General features: G+C 46.6%; 2 protein-coding genes across 7 annotated transcripts in view; both read right to left on the bottom strand.

The window, feature by feature from the left end:
• SLC5A10 (solute carrier family 5 member 10) overlaps positions 1-8347 on the bottom strand; it is a 105974-nt gene extending 97627 nt beyond the window's left edge. Inside the window, exons 1-5 of the mRNA XM_080981065.1 lie at positions 7589-8347; positions 6124-6195; positions 3876-3980; positions 2967-3026; positions 954-1058 (exon numbers count right to left, since the gene is read on the bottom strand). Coding sequence (XP_080837191.1) covers positions 954-1058; positions 2967-3026; positions 3876-3980; positions 6124-6195; positions 7589-7705 — 459 coding nt within the window. The 5' untranslated portion in view covers positions 7706-8347. The remainder of the gene's footprint in view (positions 1-953; positions 1059-2966; positions 3027-3875; positions 3981-6123; positions 6196-7588) is intronic.
• A 1001-nt stretch (positions 8348-9348) lies between these two features.
• PRPSAP2 (phosphoribosyl pyrophosphate synthetase associated protein 2) overlaps positions 9349-18324 on the bottom strand; it is a 36568-nt gene continuing 27592 nt past the window's right edge. For all 6 annotated transcript variants that reach the window (XM_080981212.1, XM_080981213.1, XM_080981209.1 and 3 more), the window contains exons 11-12: positions 13446-13592; positions 9349-10494 (exon numbers count right to left, since the gene is read on the bottom strand). In XM_080981212.1, the coding sequence (XP_080837338.1) occupies positions 10336-10494; positions 13446-13592 (306 nt within the window). In that variant the 3' untranslated portion in view covers positions 9349-10335. The remainder of the gene's footprint in view (positions 10495-13445; positions 13593-18324) is intronic.

Below are 18324 nucleotides of genomic sequence, written 5' to 3'. Positions count from 1 at the left end.
CCGCAAAGGTCCTCTAGTCCAACCCCTTGCAATGCAGAAATCTTCTGCCCAAAGTTGGTTCCCGAACCCAAAACCCTGAGATTAAGAGTCTCATGCTTTACCAACTGGGCTACCAAGCCATTTAAAAACACAGGAGACTAATCTCTCTTTTTTTTATCCCAGGGGCCACAATGACCCTTGAACAAACTTTGGGGGGGAGGTTCGCAAGCCAGGGGTGCCCCCCCACATTCTACACACCTTCCTCTCCCCCCACTTCCTTAGCAGATCTGTGCGGATTTGCTAAATAGAGGTTACTGCCCCGTCCCCAATTTTGCATCGGGTAATTGGCATCACCTTGCCAACAAAGGTCCATATAGTTAAAGCCATGGTTTTCTCAGTAGTGATGTATGGAAGTGAGAGCTGGACCATAAAGAAGGCTGAGCGCCGAAGAATTGATGCTTTTGAATTATGGTGCTGGAGGAGACTCTTGAGAGTCCCGTGGATTGCAAGAAGATCAAACCTCTCCATTCTGAAGGAAATCAGCCCTGAGTGCTCACTGGAAGGACAGATCCTGAAGCTGAGGCTCCAAGACTTTGGCCACCTCATGAGAAGAGAAGACTCCCTGGAAAAGACCCTGATGTTGGGAAAGATGGAGGGCACAAGGAGAAGGGGACGGCAGAGGACGAGATGGTTGGACAGTGTTCTCGAAGCTACCAGCATGAGTTTGACCAAACTGCGGGAGGCAGTGGAAGACAGGAGTGCCTGGCGTGCTCTGGTCCAGGGGGTCACGAAGAGACAGACACGACTAAACAACTAAACAACAACAACTGGCATCTTCCTTGGGGGCTGAGCAGGGCAGAGAGGTTTAAACACCCCAGAACGGTTGTCTACTTCATTTATTGGTTTTATTTATATTTTTGCCCCCGTCCCGCCGTATTTGAGAGGCATTATTTCGCCGGCTAGCAGCCACTCACCGATATCTTGGTGAAGATGGAAAGCAGGAGAGACAGGGATGAGAGGTATATCCGAATTCTCTCCCCGCCAAAACGCTTCTGGAGGTATTCTGGCATGGTGACAATCTGATCGGAGGAAGGGAAAGGAAGGGAAAGAATCAAACACCAGTGTTATAATTCAGGGTGGGGGAAATGGCAGCTCCGTTCAGATTTTAACGTGAGCCTAGCCCAATTTTCACTTTGCATGCAAACCAAAACACAGCAGAATTTGCACTTTTCCGAATTTTGTGCTGCTGTTCTCCAGCCAAATAATGTGTACAAAAAAGTACATCTTAGCGAAAAGTGTGGATAAGAATGCCTATATTGGTGGGGGGGGGCAGATGTTGGGTAAAGGAATACATTTTTCTTATCTCTGGGAATGTCATTTGATATTAGGCCTCTGGCTTTTTGGAAAAACGAAATCTTGAATAATTTTTTCAGCTCCTCATATACCTCGTTCCAAAATTTCCTTACAATTTCCTTTTATATATTAGCCATGTTCAAATATATAAAAGGATGTCACATAGAGGAGGGAGAAAGGTTGTTTTCTGCTGCTCCAGAGAAGTGGACACAGAGCAATGGATCCAAACTACAAGAAAGAAGATTCCACCTAAACATTAGGAAGAACTTCCGGACAGTAAGAGCTGTTCGACAGTGGAATTTGCTGCCAAGGAGTGTGGTGGAGTCTCCTTCTTTGGAGGTCTTTAAGCAGAGGCTTGACAACCATATGTCAGGAGTGCTCTGATGGTGTTTCCTGCTTGGCAGGGGGTTGGACTCGATGGCCCTTGTGGTCTCTTCCAACTCTATGATTCTATGATTCTATGATTCTATTCTATGATTCTATGAATTTTACATCCCCACCATGTGTGATAAAAGGTTCCCACCTCCCTCTTACATCTCCAGCATAAGTTTGACTGCTTTTTGTAAATCTTAGTCAATTTTTCCAGAGTGAGGTAACAGCAGTAAAATCATGTTCTCTTTTATCGTATAACAGGCTGTGAAATTGATATCCACCTTCCACAAGCTTTCCCAATTTTCCAATTGGATTGTATGACCAAAATTGGATTGTATGACCAAAAAGGAATTTGCACTAAAACACAGGTGAATTTCCATGGTGACAAACTCTTGCAGAAATGTGGAAAACCTGCCTCACCGGGGAGTCACGCTGTTTATTATCTGACAGTCCCGGGGCAGGTTACGGCAACGTAAAACACAGCATTAGAATCACGTTAAAATAAATTGTGGTGGCTTTTCACCCAGGAGCCTTGCAAGATATTTATTATTATTATTTGTTTGTTTTGATAGTTAGAGATATTTATTAAAGTTTTTAAGGTATAACAAAGAAATGAAAAATAAAAAGAAACATACAAAATAAAAACAGTTAAAAACACATTAATTTTCCATAGCATATCTTCCTTACACTTATTTCCCCAGACCTCCTCGTACCTCCCTTTTTTGTATTCCAGTTCAGTTTGTTAGTTCAGCAAATCCTTACCATTAAGCTTTTACCCATTTGTGAACCTCTTTTCGTATCTCTTAAAGCATTACAGCTGGAAACCACTTAGTTTCTATCCAACATCCTTCTAAGATTCATTAATTTTACAATATTTCTGTAAATAGTCTTTAAATTTCTTCCATTCTTCTTTCACCGACTCTTCTCCCTGGTCTCGGATTCTGCCAGTCATTTCTGCCAATTCCATGTAGTCCATCACCTTCATCTGCCATTCTTCCAGAGTGGGTAGATCTTGTGTCTTCCAATACTTTGCAATGAGTATTCTTGCTGCTGTTGTAGCATTCATAAAAAAAGTTCTGTCCTTCTTTGGCACCAATATTTATTATTATTATTTGAATTGCCAAGTACAGAGAAGGCCGTGAGCCTCAGCCGCCTGGGCAGGCAGCACTGAATTAGTGCGGGAGAGGTCATAAAAAGCAGCTGTTGGAGGTGCAGGAAGGCCACACACCAAAGGACAGGACCAAACCCAGTTCTCAACTTACCCCTGAAGAGATGTAGACGGGAACAAACACCCAGGCCAACGCCAGAAGCACAAAGGTGGCCTGGAAAAAGATATAAAAACACTTAAGTGTAGTCCTACACATCAGTGCATATGTGTAAAAGAAAAGGGATTTGTGCTTCGGACATAACCACTAGCTGAAATTTCCAAAGTGGTTCAACCATCCAGTTGTTCCTTTTATCTCTTGACTCCCTACTTTAGCATTCCAATCCCCTATAATGAGAAGAACATCCTGCTTTGGTGTCATTTCTAGAAGGTGTTGTAAGTCTTCATAAAGGTAAAGGTAAAGGGACCCCTGACCATTAGGTCCAGACGCAAACAACTCTGGGGTTGCGGCGCTCATCTCGCTTTATTGGCCGAGGGAGCCGGTGTACAGCTTCTGGGTCATGTGGCCAGCATGACTAAGCTGCTTCTGGCAAACCAGAGCAGTGCATGGAAACGCCGTTTACCTTCCTGCCGGAGCGGTACCTATTTATCTATTTGCACTTCATGCTTTCGAACTGCTAGGTTGGCAGGAGCAGGGACCGAGCAACGGGAGTTCACCCCGTCGCGGGGATTCGAACCGCCAACCTTCTGATCTGGAAGCCCTAGGCTCTGTGGTTTAACCCACAGCGCCATCTGCGTCCCGTAAGTCTTCATAGAATTGGTCAATTTCAGTTTCTTCAGCACCGGTAGTATATTAAAAGTGAAACACAATTAAGAAGTATATTAATAGTGAAATAATTATGAAGCTCTAACTGTATGTAGGTTTTATTTTATTTGTTTTTTATCTTATATTTTGGAATTGTACATCCAGGGTTTTTTCCCCTTGAAATTTTCTGGGGGACCCCCAAGAGAGTGGAGTCCTAAGCTATAGCTTGTTTAGCTTATACGTAAATCCGGCACTACTCACATTCCATTCGAAGCCGGCCACTGCTACCCCTCCTGCAGCCGCCGTGCCGGCCAGTCCAATGAAAAGGCTTGATCCTTCGCTGCTAGCAAAGAGCGAGGCACCGATCTGCAGGCCAAAAGCAGCCAATATTATTATTATTATTATTATTATTATTATTATTATTATTATACCAAACAAATTGCAAAAACCCTAAGCGAATTACAAAAAAATAACAATAAAGCATTAAAATTATCAATTGGAAAGAGTTAAACATCAGGTATTTAAACGTACCTCCCAAAGCAGCAGTAGTTAAAATGAAAATTTGTGTAACTTTTCAATAGGCTTGTGAAACAAAAATGTTTTAAGCGGGTGCCGGAAAGAAAGAGGACAGAGAAGAGTTTGGACTGAGCACAGGGTCGTCTTTATGCGCCTTCCGGGGTGCAAAGTTCTGCCCAGAGCCCCCAAATTTAGTTAATTTTGCATGAATGGCGCCATTGAAAATGACAAGCGCTGTTGTTGAGTCTGGCAAGCGTTGCCGTTGTGAATGACAAGCACCACCGCTGGCGCAGCACGTCTTTGGTAAATGAGCGCACAAAGTCGAAAGTCCTTTAGTGAAACAGTAAGGTATACATTTTGGTAATACCTAGGTATATATGTATTTTGTTTTTCTAGCTTGATCAAATTATTTATTATTTCATAACAGGTAGATAGTTAAGAGCTTAGGCGGCTTCAGCGGCAGGCGCTGGGCACCCCCCAGAATTTGCACCCCCAGGTAAAGATGGCCCTGACTGAGCAGGCACACAGGTCACCTGGTCCATTCATTTATTGTACAGTGGTACCTCGGGTTACATACGCTTCAGGTTACAGACTCCGCTAACCCAGAAATTGTACCTCGGGTTAAGAACTTTGCTTCAAGATGAGAACAGAAATCGCGCGGCGGCAGCGGGAGGCCCCATTAGCTAAAGTGGTGCTTCAGGTTAAGAACAGTTTCAGGTTAAGAACAGACCTCCGGAACGATTTAAGTACATAACCAGAGGTATCACTGTATTTATATACCACTTTTTTTCCTCCAAGGATCTCTCAGTTGGTAAAGCATTAGACTCTTCATCTCAAGGTTGTGGGTTCGAGTCCCACGTTGGGCAAAAGATTCCTGCATCGCAGCCAGTTGGTATGTATGACCCTTGTGGTCCCTTCCAATTCTTCCCGTTCTCATTTAATCCCCCACAACAACCTTGTGAGGTAGGTTAGGCCGAGAGGCAGGGACTGGCCCACAGCCAAGTGGGGATTTGAACCCCGGTCTCTCAGGTCCCAGTCGAACACTCCTACTAACAACTGCATGGTATTGGTATTGGCATTAGTACTGCAGCAGTTGGCTTGTGAGATGCGGGTGGCGCTGTGGGTTAAACCACAGAGCCTAGGACTTGCCGATCAGAAGGTCGGCGGTTCGAATCCTCACGACAGGGTGAGCTCCCGTTGCTCGGTCCCAGCTCCTGTCAACCTAGCAGTTTGAAAGCACGTCTAAGTGCAAGTAGATAAATAGGTACCACTCTGGCGGGAAGGTAAGCGGCGTTTCCGTGTGCTGCTCTGGTTCTCCAGAAGCGGCTTAGTCATGCTGGCCACATGACCCGGAAGCTGTCTGCGGACAAAGCCACTCCCAACCTAAGGAGGGGGGGTTGCGGGCTCACGCCCCCGTCTACAACCTCGCGGGGCTGGCGGCAGCCCTGCGGGAGTCAGGGATTCCCCAGTCTCATTCATATTCATCACCCCCGGACCAGCTAATCAGCTGCCGGTAGGGGCGGGTTTACCTAGGTGCTCTTAAGGTCGGGGCAGCCCTGGCTCGCCCCTTTTCCTTCTCTACAGCAGCAGCGGCTCCCTCAGCCTATAGAGCGAGATGAGCGCTGCAACCCCAGTGTCGTCCGCGACTGGACCTAACGGTCAGGGGTACCTTTAACTTTACCTAGTTGGCTTGTACCCAGCGGTAGTCCTACTCTGAGTAGACCCACTGAAATTAATGCACGTGGGTCACTTAGAGCTATTATTTCCAATGGGTCTGCTTTGGATGAAAGTGACTTTCCAAACATGCATCTAGAAATATAAATTAGCATGTGCAAATTTTATGCAGATCTGCATGTTCTTGTGCCCTATTTTTTGGGGGGGGGGGACGACACTTGCTCTTTTCCCAACAATGCATGTAAGTCACCGCCCTCTGTGAGGCTTGGATGAAACCTTGTGGATCCCCAAAATCAAACACACAGTTGCATCTACTTACCGGCCACCAGACTATGTTCCTCCCAGCCAGGAAGTATCCACTTAAAGTGTTTCTGTTTGCCCTGCAGGAAGACTGGACAGGCAAAGAGACAACTAAGCAGGGGGTGGGTGACAGACAAACCGTGCCTAGAGCATGGAAACCAGACAGAGATTTCCTCCTGCCCCACAATATAGCCCCCAAGTATCAGAAAGACCACCTCCTTCCCTATAGAGCAGTGGTTCTCAACCTGTGGGTCCCCAGATGTTGTTGGACTACAACTCCCATCATCCCTGAGCTCTGGCCTTGCTAGCTAGGGATGATGGGAGTTGTAGTTCAACAACATCTGGGGACCCACAGGTTGAGAAAGGCTGCTATAGAGTCTCCTGGGTCTTTAGATCGGCAGAGGGCGCCCTCTTCATATTTCCACCACCCTAAGAAGTTGGGTAGGGGGTGGCCAGGTACAGGGCCTTCTCTGTGGCAGCCCCTAAATTGTGGAAATCCCTCCTCACAGAGGCATGCCTGGCTCCTTCCCTATATGGTTCGCATCATACGCTGAAGATATGCCTCTTTTCCCTGGCCTTTCAGTTGGGCTACATATTTTTCAGACCCACCCTCTTTTGAACATAGGAAGCTGCCCCACTCCTAGTAGGAACATTGGCCCATCTAACTCCTATATTGTTTACACTGACTGGCAGCAGCTCTCTGGGAATTCAGAGTGGGCGGGGGGGGTGCATTCCTAGCCCTAGATGCCATGGGTTGAAGCTGGAACTCTTTGCAAGCTGCAGCTGGTTCCTAAAAAGTTGTGTTTAAATTGCTTTGACCCACCCTGGGACCTTTGGGTGCAGGCAATAAACAAAATTCTGATTCAGAAAGATGATAATTATTCCAGGCAGACATTTTCGAGACAGACACCAAAGGAGGGTGCAAAGCAGAGGTGCAGCCAGCTGAGAGGGGGCTTAGAGGGTCGGATTTAGCCACCTAGGCCTGGGGTTCGAAACCTCAGCAAAAGATTGTTGGAATCTGTTGCAAACAACACCCAGCTAGATGGACTGATGTTCTGACTCGGTGCAAAGCAGATTCCTATTTAATTTCGCCCTTTATTCAAAACCAGGACGACTAGAATCTTACTTTATTTTTAGAGACAGGATGGGTAATGATAACCATAATAATACTCCCTCTAATTTCTGACATTCAGGCGTGAGCGCTCAGTAAAAATGGCACCAGTTACGTGCAACAGGGAGATATCGGCAGGTTCGGCAGAGCATCTAGATTTGCAGAAATGCAAACGAATTCTGGTAGCGGGGGAACTAAGGGGGGGGGGGGGAACAGCCCAATACGGCTGAGCATGTTCTGTGCCCAGGCAGCAGAATCCAAACTGCTTCTTTTAAAAAGATGGCATCCCCCGAATGCTCAGTGCCATTGGTCAACTGAAGCCGCCGCATAGTCGATCAGGCCGTTAAACCGATTAAATATTTGCCCACCTTACCCATATCCCCACTGCCAAATTCAAAAGGAAATACGCCACAACGACGATCACATCAGTAACGCTGAAGTGGGGCGAAGGAGTGGGCATTTCAGCTGGAGGAAAGTCTTCTGCGGACATCGTGCCTGGACCCAGGAACAGAGAGAGAGGGGCCAGCCGCTTTCAAGAGTCAGGGAATTGATCATTAAACAGCCTGGGGGTAGGCCGTTTGTGATTCGACAAGCAGTACGTGTGGGTGAGCTGTCTTGGCCCTGGGGCAGAGTCTGCCCCCTTTCTCAGCAGATACAAATGAACTGAGGGTTAATCAGAGCTAGGGGAGGGCTAAATTTGCAAATTTGAATGCTGGCTGGCATTTTTGTTCCAACGAAGTTGAGTGGACGTTGCAAAAAAACCCAGACCAATGGGCATAGCTCAGGACACACGGCCCACCTTCGCCCCCCATGATTGAGGGGCCCCAGGGCTGCACGACCTGCTCACACTCGGGTGTTTTAGGATCATTCTTCAAAATGCTAAGGTGCGACCTTCTGAACCATGTGCCGCTGTAGAACTGAAAAAAACATCTCCGATCCCTCCTACGGCCACAGCCAAACCCTGCCAGAGCAAAACAGTGGCACTTTCTCGGTTATGTTGGGATGATGGGAAACACGGGAGGGGTCAGGGGTCTCCTTCACATAAATCCAACGTGAAACCAACAGGACTATCCAGCTGAAGGTATTTGACCCATCCATGACTGTCCAGGGAAGGATGAATCTTGTCGTTTTCAGTTTCTCATTTTTCCAGTCTTAAGCTCAGTCTTTAGCACACCTGTGACTTTTTTTTTAAAGCAAAAAAATAAATAAATGCCCTCATGAAACTCACCACCGTTCTAGGTCAAATTTCTCCTAGTATGCATTTTGGCGTGCAATTTCCCCCCGATACACACAAAGCAACTTCTCATGATATATAGCATTTTTGTAGGATACATTCACTAATATGTGGGTTTTTAAGCACATTTTGGCTGGTGAACTGCGCTGCAAAATTCAGAGAAGGGCGAATGTTGAAGGATAGCTGTGTTTCAGTTCCTGCATCGTTTTTAGAAAAGATGAATTAGATGGGTTTTGCCTTAAATGCTAACTGAATCAAGTTTCTCCCCATCCTACCCCCCTCCCCACACTCCACAGGTCCTTGCTTGGCAGAACCTGCACCTAGACATTTTTGTGCAATTCTCCCTTCAAATGTCTGTCCCCTCACAGGCCAACTTGTCCGCCCTTCCTCCTAAACATTGACACTCTTTTGTTAATGTGTCAGCCTTTTCGTTAGCTAGCGGCATTGTTTAATGAGCGGCTTCCGTTAAAGCCTAACCCAGGAACGCTGTTCCTGAAGCCTGTTCTGCGTTCAAGGCAGGGGCAGCTGAAGAGATATCAAATTCCAACCTGACGCTCTCGAGGTGGGGATTTCGCACGTCAATGTTGCTCACGTGTGAGCTGGTTTAAGGAGGTTTGTTTCTGCAGAGTGCCCAGTTGAACAGCGTATCAGGAGGCGTGGGAATGGAAGTTTGTGAGCAAGGCTAAAAAGATTTCAGAAGGGTGAGATGAAGCCCACTGAAGCCCTTTTGCAAGGTGGGAAAAGCCTTGCAAAAACGTCGAAACGAGTTTCGTGGGGTTTTTTGAGAGGGGGAGACTGAAGGAGCGCAGAAAGCCACCGGCACGCACACACTCATCACCCGGAATATTGTTCCGCTGACAAAAAGAGCACAACCGCCGAACAAATATTTCCTAAGAAGCTCACACAAAAACAAAGTCATTTATTCTTCTCATTGCAGAAAATAAATACCAGTGCATACTCCATATGCTTTTCCTATAAAAGCACTTCTACAAAAAATGTCACTGAACTGCGTACAACAGTACAACTTTTTTTTTTCCTTTTTTGGCTTGTCAGATGCGAACTTTATACAGTAGCTTTTTTTATATATTAAAAAGAAAAAGATAAAAGAATCGTATGTAATTAACCCTTCAAAGCACTTGCAAGCAAGCTGATTCGGGGAGGAAAGGAATGTGAACACGTAGGAGCCGTGACCCTTTTCTCCAAAGTAGAGGGTGTGTGTGTGGGTGGGTGTGTGAATTTGTACCCTTAGAGCTCCATCTCCCAGGAAGTTCTCCTGCGCGAACCTCATTGAAATGACCAGGAGAGGCAGGAGACTGAGCATGCTGTTGTTCCAGTCCACGACTGCCATTTCCGTGTCCTCTGACTCCCACAGGACGCAAGGCTACAGTTTTCGCTTACAGGCAGACGAGGATAACCTGTTCTATGGGAACAGGCTCTGCAGGTCTCTCACCAGGGGAGTCATGGCCCAGGGGGATAGGGCTTCTCTTTCAAAACAATGCAGTTGGGACCCCTGGTCACCCAAACCCTCAAGAGACGAAGGGTGATCTCCTGCACAGCCCCCAACGCATTTCAAGGAGGCTCAATAACTTCTCAAAAAGGACCGTGTCCTTAACCAACGGTGCAGCTAAACGTAACAGACTAGATTTTTGTTCTTTTTTCCCCCCCAATAAAAGTCTTTTTGCAAAAAAAGAAGAAAAAAGTTCTGGAAATTTCATCTACTAAATTTAAATCATGGGGAAGGAAAGCAACTAAAAAGTGGGTTCCATTGAAGGACAAAGTTTAAGCCACGATGCTTCACAGCTCGGTTTTCTGTGTAGATGGTCCAGTTTGGCCCCTGAAGATATTTTTCCTCTTCTTCTCCTCCTCAAAGCCTTCCAAGGAACCAGTCAGTCATCCAGGCCTATATTCCTGAAAAGGTACGACATGGACTCCCCGTTGTGGATTCTGCGGATGGCCTCCGAAAGGATCATGCTGATGTCCACAGTCTTAATTTTGGGGCACTGGAGCTTTTGGATCTCGTGAGGAATTGTGTTGGTGACCACAACCTGGGAAGAGAGGCAAAGAGAGTGAGGGGGGAGGTTGGAAATTAAGAAGGTGGCAGGAAGAGTCGCAGCCACAAACACCTTGGGATCACTTCTAAACAAAGCTGCAAAAGAGAGAGTGGTACATCTTCCTTGTAGCTTGTTGCTGGCAGTTCGAAAGCACACCAGTGCAAGCAGATAAATGGGTACCACTGCAGCAGGAAGGTAAACAGCATTTCCGTGTGCTCTGGTTTCCGTCACGGTGTTCTGTTGCGCCAGAAGCAGTTTAGTCATGCTGGCCACATGACCCAGAAAGCTGTCTGCGGGCAAACGCCAGCTCCCTCAACCTGAAAGCGAGATGAGCGCCACACCTCATAGTCGCCTTTGACTGGACTTAACCGTCCAGGAGTCCTTCACCTTTACCTTTTTAGTACTGGATTTAAAATTAGAAACAGGAAAGTTTTTCAGCTGATCCCATTTTGCTTCGTGTTGGGAGTCAATCAAATCAAATCTTTATTACGGTCATAGACCAGCATACGTACAGTCATTTAAAATGATGAGGCCGGAGGAACATTGCCCAGCTGTGAGTGTGAAGACCGCTCCCTGCAAGGCCCTTTCCACCTGGCCTAGGGGCCAAGGCCCACACTCACCAGCCCTACTGAAGAGGCTCCTCATGAGGCCAGTGGAACATCGCTTGGCTAATGTTTTATTGATTTAATATGCTGTAAACCGCTTTGAGATTTTTATTAAATGTATAAAGCGGTATAGAAATTTTATAAACAAATAAATTCTGCAGGACGTTTTGGAAAGCTAAAAATTATTAAAACAGGAGGTATATATAGGACTTGCCGATCAGAAGGTCAGCGGTTCGAATCCCCGCGACAGGGTGAGCTCCCGGTGCTCAGTCCCAGCTCCTGCCAACCTAGCAGTTCGAAAGCACGTCAAAGTGCAAGTAGATAAATAGGTACCACTCCGGTGGGAAGGTAAACGGTGTTTCCGTGCACTGCTCTGGTTCGCCAGAAGCGGCTTAGTCATGCTGGCCACATGACCCGGAAGCTGTACGCTGGCTCCCTTGGCCAGTAAAGCGAGATGAGCACCGCAACCCCAGAGTCAGCCACCACTGGACCTAATGGTCAGGGGCCCCTTTACCTTTATATATAAAAGACTATAAGAATTGTGTTGGGAGTAAGGAAGGAAGAGGAGGGGCCAGAGAGACCATGTGAGATGCTGAATAGACTTGGACCAGGGTGACCTGTGTTCAAATTCCCTACTCAGCCACTGTGACCTTACAGCAGCCACACTCAGCCAGACCTATGTCTTGGGGATCTTGTAGGACTTAACAGCTTCCTTCTGGCCCCATCTGATCCGAGCAGCCTGCTGGACCTGGGTTCCTGGCCCATCTAGTCCAGCATCCTGTTCTCAGAGTGGCCAACCAGACGCCCGTGGAAAACCCACAAGTAGGATCCAAGCACAAGAGCATTTCTTCCTCCTGTGGCTTCCAGCAGCTGATATTCGGAAGCATTGCTGCCTCTTGGCTGTGGAGGGAAAGCGCAGTAATCCTGGCTACAAGCCACAATACCCCTTATTCCTCCAGGAATTTGTCTTAATGCTCTTTTTTTAAAAAAATAAAAATTGGAACTTTATTTACAACATAACCCACACACACACACCCCAATACAGAAATCCACCCTCATTAAATGTGAACATAACATACAGTGAGCATAACATACAACAATACAAACCAGCAAATAAAAGACTTCCTTTATTCTGTATCTGGCCTCCTTATTAACTTCTTATAAGCTGTTTCCTTTATGAATAATTATTAAGGTTTTTCTAATTAGAACTTAAATATCCACAAAGTCTCCTGCAGACATTAATCGAAACAAGTCCAGATATGTATTTTAGGGCACTGTTTTGTGAAGTATTCTCTGCATTTTCCCCATGCTTTTTGAAACTCTTGTCTAGTGTGATCTCTAATTGCCTGTTAATCTGGCCAGTTCAATATACTCTAACAGTTTGTCTTGCCTTTCCTTTTTCGTTGGCACAGTTTCTTTTTTCCAGTTTTTAGCAATTAATGCTCTTAATGCTCCTTTGAAGTCATCCAAAATGGTAGCCGCCACTACTTCTTCCTGTGGCAGCACGTTCCAAAGGTTAACTATGTGCTGACCTTTAAGGGCAGGATGCAAGAATCAGAAGTCTGAACAGGGGAGCAGCTGCTGAATCAGCAGCCAGGGCCTAAGCCCACGCATTTCCAGGCAGGTCTGTGTAGCCACAGATTGTGCTTGCTACAGAACACCTGAAGGCCCAGCAAGGAAGAGCATCATGGCTGGAGCAGGGTGAGGAAATGGGTTTTTTAGGTCTCTGGAAAAAAGACTGATGGCTTTGCTAGACCCCGTTTCCATTTATTTCCAGTAGGTTCCCCAACCTTTCCATTGTTCTTATCATTACTTATTAAATGTGTATACAGCCCTTCATCCGTAGACCTCAGGGCGGCTCACAATAATCTATAGATCTCGGCTGGTTCTATCAGTATACTTTTATTGGTGGTTTTTAAGTTCCCTTGATGCTCCTTTTTTGCTCTCTCTGTGTGTAAATTGGCTTAAAAATGCTAAATTCTACCATTTTCAGAGGGGCACAAAAATGCCCTTCCCACATCCAATTCACCACCTCACTTGCGCGAGACAAATGTCGGCAGCTTTTTCTAAGGCCCTCAGCTTTGGAAGCTCCCTGCAAGATCCCCTCACACTGTCATTTTCGCAACCAAGGGCTGTTGTCTCAAGCGCCTCATCCCACACTAAACGCGAAAGTCCCCCCCACACTGTTCCCAGGAAAAAAATACGGGTAGTTTTAGGAGCTTTGTGGCTACAGAATCCAGGTGAGACCCTCTCGATCTACGGCTCATCCAGTTTGCAAAGTTAGCATCTGTAGGCACACGCTGCCATTTTGGGAAAAACGAGCCCATTCTGCTAGCTTACCTCATCGATTGCAGACTCCTCTATCAACCGGGGGGCATCCGAGGAAAGGAGGCCGTGGGTGGCCATGACAAAAATCTTGTAGGCGCCTCTCTCTTTGAGCGTCTCAGCAGCAGCCAGGAAGCTGTCTACGTCGTCTATTATGTCGTCCTGGCCAAGAGGACATGAGAAGAGGATTATCAGTGTTGCCTCAACGAGGCCGCCGGAGGGAAGTGGAAGGCCTCTAGAGCCACTTAGGGAGGAACCATTTTTTAAGGGCCAGATTTCCTTCTGGGCAATATTCTGGGGGCCACATGCCACTGGTGGGTGGGGCATTAAATGCAAACTTTTTTCTGTCTCCTACCCCAGTGGCAAAGCTGCATGCTTCAGCACCAGGGGCAGAGAGCAGGCAGGGGTGTCGCTAGCACGCGTCCCGTGGGGTGTGGCGTGCGTCCTGGGGGTGTGGCATGCTGCCCCATGGGGCATGGCACACGTCGGAGGGGCAGCCACAATGGTACCCCCCTCCTTGATGGTGCCAGGGGCAATGCGCTCCCCCCATTCCTCCACCAGTGCCCTACCCCGATGCCCCAAGTGTGAAGCAGGGAGAGAGGGAACATATAACTGATTTATCAGACATCACTTGGTTGCAAAAAAAAACCCAACAAAAAACAACAACCCTTAAAGTGTTTTAGGAAAAGACATTATAAGAGTTTACAACCGTGCTTTAAAACATTCAAAAGTTACAGTACTAAAACAGATTAAAATTACTCCGGCTTTCTAAACGTTTGGCCAGGGTTGTCTAAACAAGAAAGATTTTAGCAGGCGCCAACAAAGAGTGCAGAGAAGCTGCCTGCTTGATATCAATAGGCAGGGAGTTCCCAAGTGTAGGTACTGCCACACAAAATGATTTGATTTCTTACCAATGTGGAACGGGCATTATGTGGCACCTGCAGCAGTGCCAATTCCGCAGAATGAAACAGTGGATTGACTACAGGTAGGTTAAGGCGATCTAATAGGTAAACTGGTCCCAAGTTGTTAAGGGCTAGATGTACTAATAGCAACACCACAAACTTTTTTCCCATTTCAAAGCATGATTTTTGTGCTGATCGCACTTCTGTCCATCCGTCCAAATGTGCCTCTTAGCATTCCAAACTGCCCATTCAGACTCCTTGCCCTTACTAACTAGCATCACAAATGGAAAATAGCCTTTACAGCTCTGTGGCTCCAGTCTATGCCCCCTGCCATTGCTGAAAGGACACTCTCACTGGATCCCTTATGAGTAGAAAGCTTGCACATGTAGAATATTTACCCTGCTACTCACCGGTTTTGCCCAAACCACAAGGACTTAAGAGCAGCCTTGTTCAAAGATTTCAATCTCCCAGTAGGGAGATCGATTGGATATTTAACTTTTAATTTGGGGCAGGTCCACCCACACCTCTGAAAAGCGGCCTGTTTTGTCTTGAGCGACAATTTTAAGGAGAAAGTTTGTAGGGATGGAAAGTGTAAATTCTTCAGGGAAGCAACCCCTTATCTGACAAAACATTTGGTCTTAATAATTATTTTAACTGTGGAATGTATTTTATTCTGTTTGATGTATTTTATCTTTTGCAATGGCTTTGGCTAAACAAAGAAAGAATATATTTGTATATTGCAAAGCATTTCCAGCGATAACAGCCGCAGGGTCCCAAATGACAAACCACTGTAGGCAATTTCTCTAACCAAGCAGGTCACAGCAAGACGTAGCGGGGATATATGCATTCCCACAGGCCCGAAGTGTTTTGATTTTGTGAAGCTTAATGAGGTACATAATGGATTTGCTTTTCACACTTGCAAACGTGATAATGGAAACAGACATAGAGCGCTCAGCCTTCCCCAATCTGGCAAACTCAGTGTATTTTTTGGACTACAATTCCCATCAGCCCCAAGTAGCAAGGCCAATAGTAAGGGATGATGAGAAGCGTGGTCCAAAACATCTGGAAGACCCAGGCCTTTAATTGCACAGGTTATTTATTCCTTTCACCAGATATACTCTAATCTCTCCGTACCAGCGTCTTAAAAGTCCACCCTTCCTAGGAAAACTAAATCCTCCAGCCAACGCACAAATCTTTCAACAGCTGTTATGCTAGATTATTCCGCAGCCTCTCCATTCCCATGCGGCAAGGGATATGAAGGTTGCCTCTGTCAGTAAAAGCAGCCATCACTGGAGTTTGTTATCTGATGATGATGATGATGATAACAACAACAACAACAACAACAACAACAACAACAACAACAACTTATTATTTGTACCCCGCCCATCTGGCTGGGTTTCCCCAGCCACTCTGGGCGGCTTCCATAGAAACCAAAAATACACTAAAATATCACAGATTAAAAACTTCCCTGAACAGGGCTGCCTCAAGAGGTCTTCTGAATGTCAGGTAGTTATTTATCGCTTTGACATCTGATGGGAGGGCGTTCCACAGGGTGGGCGCCACTACCGAGAAGGCCCTCTGCCTGGTTCCCTGTAGCTTTGCTTCTCGCAATGAGGGAACCACCAGAAGGCCCTGGGCGCTGGACCTCAGCGTCCGACCAGAACGATGGGGGTGGAGACGCTCCTTCAGGTACACTGGGCCGAGGCCGTTTAGGGCTTTAAAGGTCAACACCAGCACTTTTAATTGTGCTCGGAAACGTACTGGGAGCCAATGTAGGTCTTTCAAGACCGGTGTTATGTGGTCTCGGCGGCCGCCCCCAGTCACCAGTCTAGCTGCCGCATTCTGGATTAGTTGTAGTTTCCGAGTCACCTTCAAAGGTAGCCCCACATAGAGCGCATTGCAGTAGTCCAAGCGGGAGATAACTAGAGCATGCACCACTCTGGCGAGACAATCCGCCGGCAGGTAGGGTCTCAGATGGAGCTGGTAGATAGCTGCCCTGGATACAGAATTGACCTGCGCCTCCATGGACAGCTGTGAGTCCAAAATGACTCTCAGGCTGCACACCTGGTCCTTCAGCGGCACAGTTACCCTATTCAGGACCACGGAGTCCTCCACACCAGCCCGCCCCCTGTCCCCAAAAACAGTACTTCTGTCTTGTCAGGATTCAACTTCAATCCATTAGCCACCATCCATCCTCCAACCGCCTTCAGGCACTGATGCAAGAACTGGATGAGCAGCTCAGCTAATAACCATGGGGTGGAGAATAATCATTAGCCACTTTAATGTTGTTGAAAACGTGTTAACTTTAAACAAACCGGAAGACTGAACAGGAGTAGAAAGATTAAGTTAAAAGAAGAAGAAAAAGAAGAGCTCGCTTGCTTGTTAAAAGCAAATACTAGTCTCCTCCCACTACTGGAAGCCTTTTGATCTGAATCAGGAACGCCAATGGAATGGGAATCAATGGCTGGAATTTCAGCTTCCCATTAAAAGCTGAGGAAGTGCTCCCTTTAATTCAGAGCAGTCTGGTGTGCTCACAAGGAGCAGCTCTTCAGTTTTGGCAGCCAAACCTGATAAATGTGACCCAGATTTTCTCGGCGGCACCTTGAACCCAATTACCTCCAAGCAGGTGACACAGTAAGGCAAGAGGCCATTTAAAAACACCAGCGCAAAAGCAGCACAGTATTACCATAGGCTGTGCGCCCTGAAGCTGAGTGGCACATTCAGCTTCAGATTGCTGCATTTCCTTGCGAAATGCAGATGCCACAAATGACAGTCATCATGTATTAGTATAGAAAGCCCTTAACAAGCTGGGACCACTTTACTTAAGAGCTCGCCTTTCCCTCCCCCCATGTGCCCACTAGACTGCTTCAATTGACGGAATTGACACTACTACAGGTGCCAAACCATCACAAGGTGACGTATAATAATAATAATAATAATTTATTTATTATTATTTATATCCCACCCATCTGGCTGGGTTTCCCCAGCCACTTAAGATCACTGCCAATCCAGACCTCACCCTCCTTAAATTTCTCCCAAAGGGAAAAAGTACACACTGAAAACCTACATTGGTGGGAGTTTGGGCCATGGACAGAAGCAATAATTACGGATTTGGGTCCCAATTCCCCCTTGAAGAATATATATAAGGCCCCTTAGAACAGTGGTGGCCAAACTTGGCCCTCCAGCTGTTTTGGGACTACAACTTGCATCATGCTTGACCACTGGTCCTGTTGGCTAGGGATGATGGGAGTTGTAGCCCCAAAACAGCTGGAGGGCCAAGTTTGGCCATGCCTGCCTTAAGATCTTTCTTCATCTGAGTGACCCTGGCTGGGAAGGAGGATTCAAAAACCACAGCCACACCAAGTGAATGACACATCCCAGCAGCTGAGAAATGCTCCCCAAAGTATCTTTGAGCCAGCAAGGACGATTGCCTAGAATCGCATTCCCTACCCCTGGTTTAAGAGAATAAATGGTACAGAAGCTGGAGTTCTTGGGAAGATCTAGGGCAGCCTGGGAATTTAGCGTCTCCTGTAATCACTATCAGCTGCTTGATGAGTTACAGCCCTTATCTTGAGGCTGGCATTAGAGTTCCCAAGAACACCCGCCCATTCTTAATTGGCAATATTCTGCAGCTGGGGCCGTCCCAGGCTTTCATCTCCAGACTAGTTCTAGGGAGTCTGGTTTGTCTGCCCATGCATTCGGTTGTGGAATAACATGTGGGCTGTCTCCATGCAAAAGGGTCCGAAACATTTTTTACTTCCTTGTTTGTTGCCCTCGCCTTCCTCTCCTGCTAACTGCGGGTGCCTGATTTTCAAACCGTGTTTTGTCGGGGAGGGGAGTTGAGGTTGGTAGGAAAGGGGTATTGCAACTTTAGCTAGTCAAGTCTTTCTTATTTTCAGTGCGTGCTGGTTCTGTAATTCAAACGTTCCTGAACTTTTACAATCTGTCTTACTTCTTGGAAATCATATTTTTTTGCACTGTGTTCCAGTATC

The sequence above is a fragment of the Podarcis pityusensis genome (genome assembly GCF_964106645.2).
Source record: "Podarcis pityusensis genome assembly, chromosome: 14".
Classification (NCBI taxonomy): domain Eukaryota; kingdom Metazoa; phylum Chordata; class Lepidosauria; order Squamata; family Lacertidae; genus Podarcis; species Podarcis pityusensis.
The sequence above is the reverse complement of the archived record's forward strand: the minus strand, read 5'-3'. Positions and strand labels throughout refer to the sequence as shown.